We start from the raw sequence: 16,519 nt of genomic DNA on the forward strand, positions 1-16,519 counted from the left end.
GTTTTGGGATGTGCGTAAACACAGCCCAATCAACCTGAGCGGGTGACCTGTGTTGGGTGTGTGTGATTTGGACTGCCCCTCTCACCGAACCATTCATTTGGGGACCTTGTGTGGTTTGACTAGGTGCGGTTGTTTGCGCTCTCTGGCTGAGCTGCCTGGCCTGGTGTGGGGCAAATGTTGCTTGCTCATGGGTCGTTTTTAGGTAAAAACGAAGGGTATGCGTGAAAAATCCTATAGGATAATACCAGCTTATGTAGAGGAAGTGAATTAAGTTAGGTAAGAAACTATAGGTCGGTTTTAGGTAAAACGAAGGGTGTATGTGAATGAATGTGAATAAAGAAATTGATCGAATGAAAATAAACACATGAATGAGAATTCTCTGTGGTGAAAGGAAGAAGAACAGGTTGTGTGTGTGTCGTGCCAGACTCCCCCTGACAGCAGCAACCATCTTGTCAACAATTAAAAGCTCAGAAGTGGGTTTGACCGAAACTTGACCTTTCATCACAAGTATAGGGTCATAACAAGGTGAACGAGTCTAAGCATCTTCTGACAGGTGGCTGTTTTCATCAGGCCTGCGACAGCCTGTGTTCTCAGAAAACCAGTCGTATTCTCAGAACCTCAGATAACCATGGTGGAGCCCAGACAGGAGGAGTCTGATTGTGTCTGAAGGGCACAACTCTCAAAACAGGTGTTAAATTAAAAAAATACAAATTAGAATAACAAATCCAATTATCTCTTGATAACTCCATAAGGAAATAACTGTATCCCATAAGGTAATGGTAAAATAGACTAGAGACAGCTCTCTCTCTCTGTCCTTCTCATGGTCCGAATCACCCATTGGACTATTGATGAATTATAAGTCTTCTTAATTATTTGTTTTTACATAGCCCATAAAAAAACAATATCTGCTGTCTTTCTGGTGAGGGTGATCAGGCCTCACCAGGGAGTCAGAACAGAGGTCAGAGATCAGTAAGCCCAGTGTTTGTTTTCCTGTACATCATGCATTATTTAAAGATATTTCAAACATTTTAAACATTTTGTGTAACAGGTTTACATTGGGTTTGTGTGAAACCAAAACTCTGACAATAGAAATGTTCATTTGTGTACAGCATCCTTTCTAATCCATGAAGAACACACCCAAATCAAATAAATAGACCCCACACTTCTAAATCAGACAGAGTATTTACCACTAACAACTATTCATTAATAGGTGGGTTGTGTGTGGGTTCAGGCATGTGTTTAGCAAAAACCCTCGTAGGGTTTTTCAGTTGCAGAGGGAGGTGTTTAGTCCCAGGGTCCTTTGTTTATTGATGAGTTTTGAAGGCATTATGGTGTTTAACGCTGAGCTGTAATCAATGAATAGCATTCTCACATAGGTGTTCCTTTTGTCCAGGTGGGAAAGGGCAGTGTGGAGTACAATAGAGGTTGCATCATCTGTGGATCTGTTGGGGCAGTATTCAAATTGGAGTGGGTCTGGGGTTTCTGGGATAATGGTGTTGATGTGAGCCATGACCAGCCTTTCAAAGCACTTCATGGCTACAGACGTGAGTGCTACGGGTCGGCAGACATTTAAGCAGGTTACCTTAGTGTTCTTGGGCACAGGCACTATGGTGGTCTGCTTAAAGCATGTTGATATTAAAGTCTTGGACAAGGAGAGGCTGAAAATGTCAGTGAAGACACTTGCCAGTTGGTCAGCGCATGCTTGAAGTACACGTCCTGGTAAATCGTCTGGCCCTGCGGCCTTCTGAATGTTGACCTGTTTAAAGGTCTTACTCAAATCGACTGCAGAGAGCATGATCACACAGTCTTCCGGAACAGCTGGTGCTCTCATGCATGTTTCAGTGTTATTTGCCTCACAGCGAGTATAGAAGTAGTGTAGCTCGTCTGGTAGGCTCGTGTCACTGGGCAGTTCTTGGCTGTGCTTCCCTTTGTAGTCTGTAATTGTTTGCAAGCCCTGCCACATCCGACGAGCATCAGAGCCGGTTTAGTACGATTTGATCTTCATCCTGTATTGACGCTTTGCCTGTTTGATGGTTCGTCGGAGGGCATAGTGGGATTTCTTATAAGCTTCCGGTTTAGAGTCCCGCCTCATGAAAGCGGCAGCTCTAGCCTTTAGTTCATTGCGGATGTTGCCTGTAATCCATGGCTTCTGGTTGGGGTATATATGTACGGTCACTATAGGGACGACATCATCGATGCACTTATGGATGTAGTCAATAACTGATGTGGTGTACTCCTCAATGCCATGGGAGGAATCCCAGGAAAATATTCCAGTCTGTGCTAACAAAACTGTCCTGTTTCTGCTTCATCTGACCATTTTTTATTGATCTTATCACTGGTGAAATTTTTGCTTGTAAGCAGGAATCAGGGGGATAGAATTATGGTCAGATTTGCCAAATGGAGGGCAAGGGAGAGCTTTGTACGTGTCTCTGTGTGTGGAGTAAAGGTGGTCCAGGGTTTTTGTTTTTGTTTGTTTTGCACATTTAACATGCTGATAGGAATTTGGTAAAACAGATTTAAGTTTCCCTGCATTAAAGTCTCCGGTTGATAGTGTCGTCATTCAGCCACGACTTCATGAAGCCTAAGATATTACAGTTTTGAATGTCCCGTTGGTAGTTTAATCTTGCATGTAGGTCAACGATTTTATTCTCCTAAGATTGCACGTTTGCTAGCAGAATGGAAGGAAGTGGGAGTTTATTCGATTACCTACGAATTCTAAGAAGGCAGCCCGCCCTCTGGCACCTTTTTCTCCGCCTCCTCTTCTTTTTTTAATGTATTCTTTTTTTACCCCCCTTTCTCCCCAATTTTGTGCTATCCAATTGTTAGTAGTTACTATCTTGTCTCATCGCTACAACTCCCATATGGGCTCGGGAGAGACGAAGGTCGAAAGCCACGCGTCCCCCGAAACACAACCCAACCAAGCCGCACTGCTTCTTTACACAGCTCGCATCCAACCCAGAAGCCAGCCGCACCAATGTGTCAGAGGAAACAAATAGCGCAACACCTCATTGCACAACGCTCCCCATGTGACCAACTTGTTGTGTGTATGTACTGACATGTAAGTGTAACTGATAGATATACAGTACACACACACTACATTATAATATTTTTAAATGTATGTAAATTCTAGTCTTTTGACTGTAATGTCTTTTTTGTTATGTCAGACCCCAGTAAGACTCCCTGTCGCCATTGGTGTTGGCTACTGGCGATCCTAATAATTCAAAAATCTCATCTGTATTCCGTCATGTGTAATCCATAGATTATGGCCTAATAAATGTATTTAGATTGACTGATTTCCTTATATGAACTACAGTGAGGGAATAAGGTATTTGATCCCCTGCTGTTTTTGTACGTTTGCCCACTGACAAAGAAATGAAATGATCAGTCTATAATATTAATGGTAGGTTTATTTGAACAGTGAGAGACAGAATAACAACAAAACAATCCAGAAAAACACATGTCAAAAATGTTCTAAATTGATTTGCATTTTAATGAGGGAAATAAGTATTTGACCCCTCTGCAAAACATGACTTAGTACTTGGTGGCAATACCCTTGCAATCACAGAGGTCAGAAGTTTCTTGTAGTTGGCCACCAGGTTTGCACACATCTCAGGAGGGATTTTGTCCCACGCCTCTTTGCAGATCTTCTCCAAGTCATTAAGGTTTCGAGGCTGACGTTTGGCAACTCGAACCTTCAGCTCCCTCCACAGATTTCCTATGGGATTAAGGTCTGGAGACTGGCTAGGCCACTCCAGGACCTTAATGTGCTTCTTCTTGAGCCACTCCTTTGTTGCCTTGGCTGTGTGTTTTGGGTCATTGTCATGCTGGAATACCCATCCACGACCCATTTTCAATGCCCTGGCTGAGGGAAGGAGGTTCTCACCCAAGATTTGACGGTACATGGCCCCGTCCATCTTCCCTTTGATGCGATGAAGTTGTCCTGTCCCCTTAGCAGAAAAACACCCCCAAAGAATGTTTCCACCTCCATGTTTGACAGTGGGGATGGTGCTCTTGGGGTCATAGGCAGCATTCCTCCTCCTCCAAACACAGTGAGTTGAGTTGATTGCAAAGAACTTAATTTTCGTCTCATCTGACCACAACACTTTCACCCAGTTGTCCTCTGAATCATTCAGATGTTCATTGGCAAACTTCAGACGGGCATGTATATGTGCTTTCTTGAGCAGGGGGACCTTACGGGCGCTGCAGGATTTCAGTCCTTTGCGGCGTAGTGTGTTACCAATTGTTTTCTTGGTGACTATGGTCCCAGCTGCCTTGAGATCATTGACAAGATCCTCCCGTGTAGTTCTGGGCTGATTCCTCACTGTTCTCATGATCATTGCAACTCCACAAGGTGAGATCTTGCATGGAGCCCCAGGCCGAGGGAGAGTTCTTTTGTGTTTCTTCCAACTGTTGTCCCCTTCTCACCAAGCTGCTTGGCGATGGTCTTGTAGCCCATTCCAGCCTTGTGTAGGTCTACAATCTTGTCCCTGACATCCTTGGAGAGCTCTTTGGTCTTGGCCATGGTGGAGAGTTTGGAATCTGATTGATTGCTTCTGTGGACAGGTGTCTTTTATACAGGTAACAAACTGAGATTAGGAGCACTACCTTTAAGAGTGTGCTCCTAATCTCAGCAGTGTGCTTATAATCTCAGCTCGTTACCTGTATAAAAGACATCTGGGAGCCAGAAATCTTTCTGATTGAGAGGGGGTCATATACTTATTTCCCTCATTAAAATGCAAATCAATTTATAACATTGATTTATAACATTATAACATGTGTTTTTTCTGTTTTTTTTCTGTTATTCTGTCTCTCACTGTTCAAATAAACCTACCTTTAAAATGATAGATTCTTTGTCAGTTGGCAATATTCTTTGTCAGTGGGCAAACGTACAAAATCAGCAGGGGATCAAATACTTTTTTCCCTCACTGTATAACTCAGTAAAATCTTTGAAATTGTTACAAGTTGCGTTTATATTTTTCTTCAGTGTATATTTAGTGGCTCTTGATTGGCGCAGCGGTCTATGGCACTGCATCTTAGTGCTAGAGGCATCACAACAGACCCTATCCCAGACACGGCCATATCCCAACCGTCCGTGTCCGGGAGTCCCATATGGCAGTGCACAATTGGCCCAGTGTTGTCCAGGTTAGGGGAAGAAATTATTATAATATTTCTATGTTAAGTACACAGCAATATAAAAAGTGAATGATAACAGGAAGGACAATAGCACCAAAAGGCCACAAGGAGACAAGTAATTCTCAACCCAATCGTCTACATTCTGCTTGCGACATAGTTATTATCACATCTCTCCAAGGTATTTATTTGCATGGTTATTTGCTGGTCATTCTCTCTGGACATGTTCTGCAGGAGGGTGAGTAGTGTTGTTTCTCTCTGTGGAGTTTCATGCGTCTTCTTTCCTTTAACTGGTGCAACATTGGTGCGCAGTGATGTTCAATCTATCTGTTGTGAGAATTTAAAGACAGAATGACTAGATGATTTAGAGCTGTATCCAAGTTGTGAGAGAACTCTTCAGAGACAAAGACAAATGTTACACCTGCTTTCAGTGAAAACACTGTTTGAGCCAGTTTGATGATTGACTTATTAAGTATTAAGTTAAGTAATTCAATTCTGTGCTATTTTGCATCAGTGTTTCAGTTTGATGCGATGTGGCTCTTGAAAATGATCAGTGTGATGCTGGTGATTACTCTCACGTTGCTAGGTGAGTAGAATATATTTTTGCTCTAATGCTCTATCATGCTGTGGATGTCAGTACTGATTTATAAACGTTCTACTCCTGTGTATGGCTCATAAGAGATTAACAGGGAACTACTGCAGAGGTCAGAGGGGATATGTTATATTCTTCTTCTAATGTCATTGTTTTGTTGCCTTGATGGTGAGATGTATTTTTAGCAAATGATTCACCTCAAAGGACTTTATCTGAGAATAAAGAGTAACTCACTCGATTAACTCACAGAAATACAGAAGTGACTGATAGTCTGTTTGTGCACCAGCATGTGGTAGGAGACACGGGGCTCAGTTGGTAAAGCATGGCGCTTGCACCGCCAGGGTTGATGGTTTAACTGTAAGTCACATTGGATAAAAGGATCTGCTAAATGGCATATCATCACTGTCTGATACCCTCATCTCCAAAACAGGAATTTTTCAGGAGATGGAAAATATGACCATGTTTTCCCATAAATTAATATACAATTATGAAAATTCAGGAGCTATTTGAATATATTTTCTTGGTCCTAGAGTCATGAAATGTTCAGAGTACATTGAGGGGAGTTACTGCTTTCAATATATGTACAAAAATGAAAGTTGGCAAAAATGGAGTTACAAAGTTTTCATCCGACAGCGACAATATATTACATGTTATTTTAATTACCTGTAAATGGCAAATTGGCACTGTATGTATTTGCATTAGTGTTGTAGATATGTGTGACAACTAACTGTTGTTTGCTTTGTTGTTGTTGTTTTTTAAAGGTGTTTCTGGGAGTAATTGGAAGGTGACCTTTAACGATACAGCTCCATGTGCCTTAAGAGGGTCATCAGTGGTGTTTGCATGCAGTTATGCCTTCCCCTCAGATCAGACTATTACAAAGAGCTTCTGGTATTTCTCGAGTCAAAGGAAGAACAATGATCTCTTTCTGGCCCAGGAATACAGAGGACGTGTAGAATACCTTGGAAACAAAGACAACAACTGCACTTTGAAAATTAATAACCTAATTAGTAGTGACGCAACACAATACCACTTCAGATTTGAGACGGTTAATAAAGGTGGCGAAACGAATGCATGGAGCAGCAAAACATGGGTTTCACTAAGTTTGACAGGTCATTTTGATACCAGAAGAAAATCAGACTCTGATAACACTTCAAAAAACATTCAGTGATCACTCTGTTCCTTTCTCCTCTCAACCAGGGCTGACAGCCAAAGTACAGCCTGCAACTGTGAGAGCAGGAGAGAGGGTGACACTAACGTGTGTCACAACCTGTACACCAAGTGACCATCCCACTATTGTTTGGTCCAGGGATGGACACTCAGTATCCAACACAGAGTTCCTGGCCAGCAGTGAGGATTCTGGCAGATACCGATGTGCTGTTCAAGGTCAAGAGAATCTCAACTCTGCTCCAACGTCTCTTGATGTCAAATGTGAGTGAATATCTGATATACTTAACGTGAGCAGATCATATCATTCTATCATAATGGAGCAACTATCTGCGTTCAAAAGTCTGCACGAGCGAGGTGCTGCGTCTGTCTTGGAAGGGCACATATCTCATCGCATTACTGTGTAAAAATAATAGCAGGGAATTATGAAAGAATGATGTTAAGGAAATAGTGTTCTTGCATAACAGTCTTTGTCAGTTTGGTCTGAATGTGAATGTGTTAGATAAGACATTTGAATTTTCCATGATGAACTGCAGTCTCTATTTGCTGAGCCTGGCTGTGTGTTTAGATTGTGGTGACTTTTAGGGGAAGTTAAGCAGTTTGAGGTTGACGTACATGATGGTAGGGCATGGTGAGAGGAAATAACAGTGAACTATAGGCTACTAACTTAATTCAAAACTGTTCTGAGAGCACCAATGAAAATATTCCGATCCACTTTATTTACTGGAACCATTAATATGGATGAAAGTTCAGTGTTTTGGTTTTGTGAAATATAAAGGCAAAATAACGTGTGGTAAGAGTCTCGTGACTTTACTTTCATTAATCTGAAGACTGTTATTCATCTAATCACCTAACTATGTTTAATTGTTACCCAATTAAATTAATTACACTACCGGTCAAAAGGTTTAGAACACCTACTCATTCAAGGGTTTTATTTGTACTATTTTCTGCATTGTAGACTAATAGTGAAGACTTCACAACTATGAAATAACACATATGGAATCATGCAGTAATGAAAAAAGTCTAAATAAATGTTATATTTGAGATTCTTCAAATAGCCACCCTTTGCCTTGATGACAGCGTTGCACTCTTGGCATTCTCTCAACCAGCTTCATGAGGTAATCACCTGGAATGTATTTGAATGATAAAGTTTCTTCAAGTGCAGTCGCAAAAACCATCAAGCTCTATGATGAAACTGGCTCTCACGAGGACCGCCACAGGAAAGGAAGACCCAGAGATACCTCTGCTGCAGAGGATAAGTTCATTAGAGTTACCAGCCTCATAAATTGCAGCCCAAATAAATGCTTCACAGAGTTCAAGTAACAGAAACATCTCAACATCAACTGTTCAGAGGAGACTGTGTGAATCAGGCTTTCATGGTCGAATTGCTGCAAAGATACCACTACTAAAGAACACCAATAAGAAGAATTGACTTGCTTGTACAAGAAACATGAGCAATGGACATTAGACCGGTGGAAATGTGTCCTTTGGTCTGGAGTCCAAATTTGAGATTTTTGGTTCCAACCGCCGTGTCTTTGTGAGATGCGGTGTGGGTGAAAGGATGATCTCTGCATGTGTATTTCCCACCATAAAGCATGGAGGAGGAGGTGTTATGGTGTGGGGGTGCTTTGCTGGTGACACTGTCTGTGACTTATTTAGAATTCAAGGCACACTTAACCATCATGGCTATCACAGCATTCTGCATCGATACACCATCGCATCTGGATTGGGCTTAGTGGGGGACTATTATTTGTTTTTCAACAGGACAATGTCCCAACACTCCTCCAGGCTGTTTAAGGGCTATTTGACCAAGAAGGAGAGTGATGGAGTGCTGCATCAGATGACCTGGCCTCCACAATCCCCCAACTTCAACCAAATTGAGATGGTTGGGATGAGTCGGAACGCAGAGTGAAGGAAAAGCAGCCAAGAAGTGCGTGACAATTAAACGTAGTTAGTTGATTCGATAAATAACAGTCATCACATGAATGAAAGTCATGTCACAACAATATATACAGTACCAGTCAAAAGTTCCAGGGTTTTTCTTAATTTTTTACAATTTTCTACATTGTAGAATAATAGTGAAGACATCAGAAAGATGAAATAACACATATGGAATCATGTAGTAACCAAAAAATGTGAAACAAATCCAACGGTAGCGTCCCACCTGGCCAATAGCCAGGGAAAATGCAGAGCGCCAAATTCAAATAAAATACTATAAAAATCAAACTTTCATTAAAACATACATGTAAGATACCAAATGAAAGCTACACTCGTGAATCCAGCCAACACGTCAGATTTCAAAAAGGCTTTTCGGCAAAAGAATAAGATGTTATTATCTGATGATAGCACAACAGTAAACAATGAGAGAAGCATATTTCAACCCTGCAGGTGCGACACAAAACGCAGAAATAAAATATAAATCATGCCTTACCTTTGACAAGCTTCTTTTGTTGGCACTCCAATATGTCCAATTAACATCACAAGTGGTCCTTTTGTTCTTATTATTATTATTATTATTATTTATTATTATTTTTGAATTTTGCGCGCTGCCTTTTCAGCGGAATGTTGTCGAGGGGTTGTATATTTTATACAACATTTGGATGTAAACTTCATAGATTGTCTACACTTTCCGAGTAACAGTATTTTCTTCATACCATTCTTAATATTAAAAACCCACCAGAAAACAGAACCATCAATAAATGGGTACATAACCCGACACACACCAGACATAACGTGCACAAGCACTTACAATAAACAATTCCGGACAAAGACATGGGAGAAACAGAGGGTTAAATACACAACATGTAATTGATGGAATAGAAACCAGGTGTGAGGGAAGACAAGACAATCCCAATGGAAAATGAAAGGTGGATCGGCGATGGCTAGAAGGCCGGTGACGTCGACTGCCGAACTCCGCCCGAACCAGGAGAGGGACCAACTCCGGCGGATGTCGTGACACTTGTTAACAAACTGTTAGTCAGGACATCTACTTTGTGCATGACACAAGTAATATTTCCAACAATTGTTTACAGACAGATTATTTCACTTATAATTCACTGTATCACAAATCCAGTGGGTCAGAAGTTTACATACACTAAGTTGACCGTACCTTTAAACAGCTTAGAAAATTCCAGAAAATTATGTCATGGCTTTGGAAGCTTCTTATATTCTAATTTACATCATTTGAGTCAATTGGAGGTGTACCTTTGGACAAATTTCAAGGCCTACCTTCAAACTCAGTGCCTCTTTGCTTGACTTCATGGGAAAATCACAAGAAATCACCCAAGACCTCAGAAAAAAATGTAGACCTCCACAAGTCTGGTTCATCCTTGGTAGAAATTTACAAATGCCTGAAGGTACCACATTCATCTATACAAACAATAATAAGCAAGTATAAACACCATGGGACCACGCAGCTGTTATACCACTCAGGAAGGAGAGGCGTTCTGTCTCCTAGAGATGAACGTACTTTGGTGCGAAAAGTGCAAATCATTCCCAGAACAACAGAAAGGACCTTGTGAAGATGCTGGAGGAAACAGGTACAAAAGTATCTATATCCACAGTAAAACGAGTCCTATATCGAAATAACCTGAAAGGCCACTCGGCAAGGAAAAAGCCACTGCTTCAAAACTGCCATAAAAAGCCAGACTACAGTTTGCAACTGCACATGGGGACAAAGTTCGTACTCTTTGGAGAAATGTCCTCTGGTCTGATGAAACAAAAATAGAGCTGTTTGGCCATAATGACCATCGTTATGTTTGGATGAAAAAGGGGGAGGCTTGCAAGCTGAAGAACACCATCGCAACTGGAAGCACGGGGTTGGCAGCATCATTTTGTGTGGTTGCCTTGCTGCAGGAGGGACTGATGCACTTCACAAAATAGTTGGCATCATGATGAAGGAAAATTATGTAGATATATTGAAGCAACAACTCAAAACATAATGGGTCTTCCAAATGGACAATGACCCCAAGCATATTTCCAAAGTTGTGGCAAAATGGCTGAAGGACAACAAAGTCAAGGTATTGGAGTGGCCATCACAGTGCTCTGACCTTAATCCCATAGAAAATTTGTGGGCAGAACTGAAAAAGCGTGTGCGAGCAAGGAGACCTACACATCTGACTCAGTTACATCAGCTCTGTCAGGGGGAATGGGCCAAAATTCACCCAATTTATTGTGGGAGGGCTACCCGAAACGTTTGACCCAAGTTAACCAACTTAAAGGCAATGCTGCCAAATACTAATTGAGTGTATGTAAACTTCTGACCCACTGGGAATGTGATGAAAGAAATAAAAGCTGAAATAAATCATTCTCTCTCCTATTAGTCTGACATTTCACATTCTTAAAATAAAGTGGTGATCCTAACTGACCTAAGACAGGGAATTTTTACTAGGATTTAATGTCAAGAATTGTGAAAAACTGAGTATTAATGTATTTTGCTAAGGTGTATGTAAACTTCTGACTTCAACTGTATCAACGTTTGAATATTTATGCTTGCTTTAGATGCCCCAAGGAACACCTTGGTGTCAATAAGTCCCTCTGGTCCAGTGGTAGAGGGAAGCTCTGTGAACCTGACCTGCAGCAGTCATGCCAACCCAGCAGTGGAGAACTACACCTGGTTTAAGAAGGATGGAACAGACACCTCACAGACAGGGTCAGGAGAGATGTTGAGATTGACCTCTCTAACCTCCTCTGACAGTGGACAGTACTTCTGTGAGGCCAGGAACAAAGAAGGGGCTCACAACTCTACTGTTCTGTCTCTGATCCTGCAGGGTCAGTATGGAATCAAATGTTATGTTCTACTGTCCAGTGAAATGTCCTGAACCAATACACTTCAAGTGGGAATTCCCTTGACTTGAATTTTTTTGCCTTCATGTATCCTGTGTCATTTTCAGATACAAATACTGTTCAAATGCCAGTTTACATCAGTTCCGCGGCCACAGTTTTCATGGTGATCATACTTCTTGTGTTCCTATGGATGTGGTAAGTCTCTGAAACATTGTTTACTCAATTCAATAACATAATGTAGAGTATGATGGCCTTGTGATACCGATTTGTTCCCCAAAGAAGTTTGTTTTCTTTGACAGGAAGAGCCCATTCAAATTATGTCAAAAGACTGCTGTGGACAAAAAGGTCAATGGAACACAGCATATACACTCCAATTCAACATACCAATAGCATGTCAGTGCAACAATGTTATCTGGAGGTTCATGGTATTTGAACAATGTTCAAGCGCAAGCTTTCATTCTTTCCTGGTAACATGTTACTTAGTTTAACCAATGGATGAAGCTACAGTGAGCAGTCAATATATCAAACATTTTGTATTGTTTTTGACTAATTCCATATTTCAGGATGATCAAAACCCAGTCTTATTCAGTAGAAGGACCAGTAAAGACCCAGCAACACAGGAAGCTAGAACGGAGGAACGGGAAAATGCCCTCTATGCCAACATTCAACTGCCTCCCTCTCACACCCACCCCCAAGACAGTTCTCTGTACTCTGTGGTCGAGCCACCAGCTCTGCAGAACCCTCCTGACCCTCATTACGCTACCTTTGACTTCCAGCAGTTCTGCAGCTCCATCGACAGGGCCCAACTCTCAGGACTCCATGAGGATGATGTGGTTTACTCCAAGATGAAAACCAAACAGGCCAAGGTGACAGACAACCTACAGTATGCCAACATCCAGTTCCCCCTCCCCAGTCCTACTGCCAGGTAAGAGTGCACTCACAATCAGTTCAGTCCTTTTCAATGTAACCTATTTCTGGAAGTCTGTTTATTTGAAATGTGTGAATATACTCATACGGCAACTCTATTTGCTTTTTGCAGGTCAGAAGAAAGATTAGAGGTGGACCATTCTGTTATCTACTCCACTGTTGCCAAACCTGAAGCCTGAACATATCATTTCATAATGTTGAATAAACTAAGCAGCATTGGAACACATGTTAAGATATGTAAAGTATGCAATTAATGGGTAGTTATAGCAATAGATATGTATTGTACTGTACTTGTAATGCATGTGTCTCGGTGAGCTTCCATTGCTTGTGATTGATTGATTCTGAAATTTCATTGGCTGACTGTTTAATTTTTAGTTTGAGGTGTGACCGCCCAGGGGAAGGTGCAAGTAAGAGGGAAGTGGCCATGTGGCTGGTTTAGTTTGTAACTGTCTGACAAAGTTTGAGAAAATATTGTTGATTTATCTTGAATTTAAGTTTTGTAAGATCTTCCCTTGACCTCACCAGATCTTGTATTTTTGGTTGTTTAGTTAGTTTGTTTTATTAAATATGTACTGTTATTTTATTTTGCCACTCAACCCCAACTTGAAGAACCTGTGTATAATATGTGATGGGCAGAGCTACCGAGTACATGCCACAGATAAACTCAGCAAAAAAAGAAACGTCCTCCCACTGTAAACAGCGTTTATTTTCAGCAAACTTAACATATTAAATAAATATTTGTATGTACATAACAAGATTCAACAACTGAGACACAAACTGAACAAGTTCCACAGACATGTGACTAACAGAAATTGAATAATGTGTCCCTGAACAAAGGGGGGGTCAAAATCAAAAGTAACCGTCAGTATCTGGTGTGGCTACTAGCTGCGTTAAGTACTGTAGTGCATCTCCTCCTCATGGACTGCACCAGATTTGGCAGTTCTTGCTGTGAGATGTTACCCCACTCTTCCACCAAGGCACCTGCAAGTTCCCGGACATTTCTAGGGGGAATGGCCCTAGCCCGCCGATCCAACAGGTCCCAGACGTGCTCAATGGGATTGAGATCCGGGCTCTTCGCTGGCCATGGCAGAACACTGACATTCCTGTCTTGCAGGAAATCACGCACAGAACGAGCAGTATGGCTGGTGGCGTTGTCATGCTGGAGAGTCATGTCAGGATGAGCCTGCAGGAAGGGTACCACATGAGGGAGGAGGATGTCTTCCCTGTAACGCACAGCGTTGAGATTGCATGCAATCACAAGCTCAGTCCAATGATGCTGTGACACACCGCCCCAGACCATGACGGACCCTCCACCTCCAAATCGATCCCGCTACAGAGTACAGGCCTCGGTGTAAAGCTCAGGCCTCTGTGTAACGCGAATCCAACCATAACCCCTGGTGAGACAAACCCATGACTCGCCAGTGAAGAGCACTTTTTGTCAGTCCTGTCTGGTCCAGCGACGATGGGTTTGTGCCCATAGGCTACGTTGTTGCCGGTGATGTCTGGTGAGGACCTGCCTTACAACAGGCCTACAAGCTCTCTCAGCCTATTGCGGACAGTCTGAGCACTGATGGAGGAATTGTGCGTTCCTGGTGTAACAGTTGTTGTTGCCATCCTGAACCTGTCCGGCGGGTGTGATGCCGGTGTGATGTTCCGATGTACCGATCCTGTGCAGGTGTTGTTACACATGGTCTTCCACTGCGAGGATGATCAGCTGTCCGTCCTGTCTCCCTGTAGCACTGTTTTAGGCGTCTCACAGTAAGGACATTGCAATTGATTGCCCAGGCCACATCTGCAGTCCAAATGCCTCCTTGCAGCATGCCTAAGCCACATTCACGCAGATGAGCAGGGACCCTGGGCATCTTTCTTTTGGTGCTTTTCAGAGTCAGTAGAAAGGCCTCTTTTAGTGTCCTAAGTCTTCAAAACTGTGACCTAACTGCACCTGATATGCAGTACTTAAGACAGCTACGCCACTCATAAAACATAGAGATTACATCACTTTAATTTTAACTCTTAAACATGTTGTAACTTTATCACTCACCTCCTAATGCAAGCCACTGTTATAATGATGATCAGTGTCAGAGCGATGGAGATCCCCACTGGCACCACCAACCAATCTTTAAGAAGCCCTCCTGTTCTCCCCTCATTACCTGTATTAACTGCACCTGTTTGAACTCGTTACCTGTATAAAAGACACCTGTCCACCCACTCAATCAAACAGACTCCAACCTCTCCACAATAGCCAAGACCAGAGAGCTGTGTAAGGACATCAGGGGTAAAATTGTAGACCTGCACAAGACTGGGATGGTCTACAGGACAATAGACAAGCAGCTTGGTGAGAAGGCAACAACTGTTGGTGCAATTATTAGAAAATGGAAGAAATTCAAGATGACGGTCTATCACCCTCGGTCTGGGGCTCCATGCAAGATCTCACCTCGTGGGGCATCAATGATCATGAGGAAGGTGAGGGATCAGCCCAGAACTACATGGCAGGACCTGGTCAATGACCTGAAGAGAGCTGGGACCACAGTCTCAAAGAAAACCATTAGTAACACACTACGCCGTCATGGATTAAAATCCTGCAGCGCACGCAAGGTTCCCCTGCTAAAGCCAGCGCATGTCCAGGCCAGTCTGAAGTTTACCAATGACCATCTGGTTGATCCAGAGGAGGAATGCGAGAAGGTCATGTGGTCTGATGAGACAAAAATAGAGCTTTTTGGTCTAAACTCCACTCGCCGTTTTTGGAGGAAGAAGAAGGATGAGTACAACCCCAAGAACACCATCCTAACCGTGAAGCATGGAGGTGGAAACATCATTCTTTGGGGATGCTTTTCTGCAAAGGGGACAGGACGACTGCATCGTATTGAGGTGAGGATGGATGGGGCCATGTATCGCGAGATCTTGGCCAACAACCTCCTTCCCTCAGTAAGAGCATTGAAGATGGGTCGTGGTGGGTCTTCCAGCATGACAACGACCCGAAACACAAAGCCAGGGCAAGTAAGGAGTGGCTCCGTAAGAAGCATCTCAAGGTCCTGGAGTGGTCTAGCCAGTCTCCAGACCTGAACCCAATAGAACATCTTTGGAGGGAGCTGAAAGTCTGTATTGCCCAGTGACAGCCCCGAAACCTAAAGGATCTGGAGAAGGTCTGTATGGAGGAGTGGGCCAAAATCCATGCTGCAGTGTGTGCAAACCTGGTCAAGATCTACAGGAAACGTATGATCTCTGTAATTGCAAACAAATGTTTCTGTACCAAATATTAAGTTATGCTTTTCTGATGTATCAAATACTTATGTAATGCAATAAAATGCTAATTAATTACTTAAAAATCATACAATGTGATTTTCTGGATTTATGTTTTAGATTCCGTCTCTCACAGTAGAAGTGTACCTATGATAAAAATTACAGACCTCTACATGCTTTGTAAGTATGAAAACCTGCAAAATCGGCAGTGTATCAAATACTTGTTCTCCCCACTGTATATTCATTATAGAGGTTTAGAATTGTTCCACAGTTGTTTTCTAGTTCTCTCCCTCTCTCTGCATATTATAAAAATAAATGTGACTGAGACAGAACTCTGCGGGGGAGTGAAGGAGATAAGACTAGTCAGATATTCCACTATAAATCAACTTTGGAGCGTGGATGTTTACTACTAAGTTTTTAGATAGCACTCAAAGCCATTGTTTATATAGCTTTGTAGGCAAAAACTATTTAATCAATTTTAGAATAAGGCTGTAACCTAACAAAATGTGAAAAAAGACAAGGGGTCTAAATACTTTCCGAGGGCACTGTAAATGTCTTGTATTGTACTTGTAATGTACAGTATGTGTATCGGGTGTGACGATGAGCACCCTTTGTTTGTGCATGCTTCTATCTTGTTAAAATTGAATGATTGATCCTAAAATTTCATTTGACGACCGTTAA

The 16,519-nt window shown here is 42.2% G+C and overlaps 1 protein-coding gene across 3 annotated transcripts; it reads left to right on the forward strand.

Moving 5' to 3' along the window:
* Positions 1-5,243: 5,243 nt before the first annotated feature.
* LOC118367789 (B-cell receptor CD22-like) lies at positions 5,244-13,282 on the forward strand. 3 transcript variants are annotated; one of them, XM_035751431.2, is made up of 9 exons: positions 5,246-5,368; positions 5,645-5,716; positions 6,484-6,831; positions 6,920-7,150; positions 11,387-11,656; positions 11,779-11,866; positions 11,971-12,016; positions 12,235-12,596; positions 12,711-13,282. In XM_035751431.2, exons 2-9 carry the CDS (start codon positions 5,662-5,664, stop codon positions 12,775-12,777), a joined length of 1,467 nt encoding a protein of 488 aa, XP_035607324.1. In that variant the 5' UTR covers positions 5,246-5,368; positions 5,645-5,661; the 3' UTR covers positions 12,778-13,282. The 3 variants fall into 3 exon arrangements, with proteins under 3 accessions (XP_052350595.1, XP_035607324.1, XP_052350594.1); XM_052494635.1 differs by lacking the exon at positions 12,711-13,282 and having other exon boundaries at positions 5,244-5,368; positions 11,971-12,064; positions 12,235-12,381; XM_052494634.1 differs by lacking the exon at positions 6,484-6,831 and having other exon boundaries at positions 5,247-5,368.
* The last annotated feature ends 3,237 nt before the right edge of the window (positions 13,283-16,519 follow it).

The sequence above is a fragment of the Oncorhynchus keta genome, chromosome 34 (assembly GCF_023373465.1).
Source record: "Oncorhynchus keta strain PuntledgeMale-10-30-2019 chromosome 34, Oket_V2, whole genome shotgun sequence".
In the NCBI taxonomy this organism is placed as follows: Eukaryota; Metazoa; Chordata; class Actinopteri; order Salmoniformes; family Salmonidae; genus Oncorhynchus; species Oncorhynchus keta.

Coding starts and splice junctions, on each gene's coding strand:
- LOC118367789 (XM_035751431.2), top strand. CDS start 5,662: ATGTGGCTCTTGAAAATGATCAGTGTGATGCTGGTGATTACTCTCACG. Junction 6,832..6,919: donor GGTTTCACTAAGTTTGACAG/GTCATTTTGATA, acceptor CCTCTCAACCAG/GGCTGACAGCCAAAGTACAG. Junction 11,867..11,970: donor CTTGTGTTCCTATGGATGTG/GTAAGTCTCTGA, acceptor TTTCTTTGACAG/GAAGAGCCCATTCAAATTAT.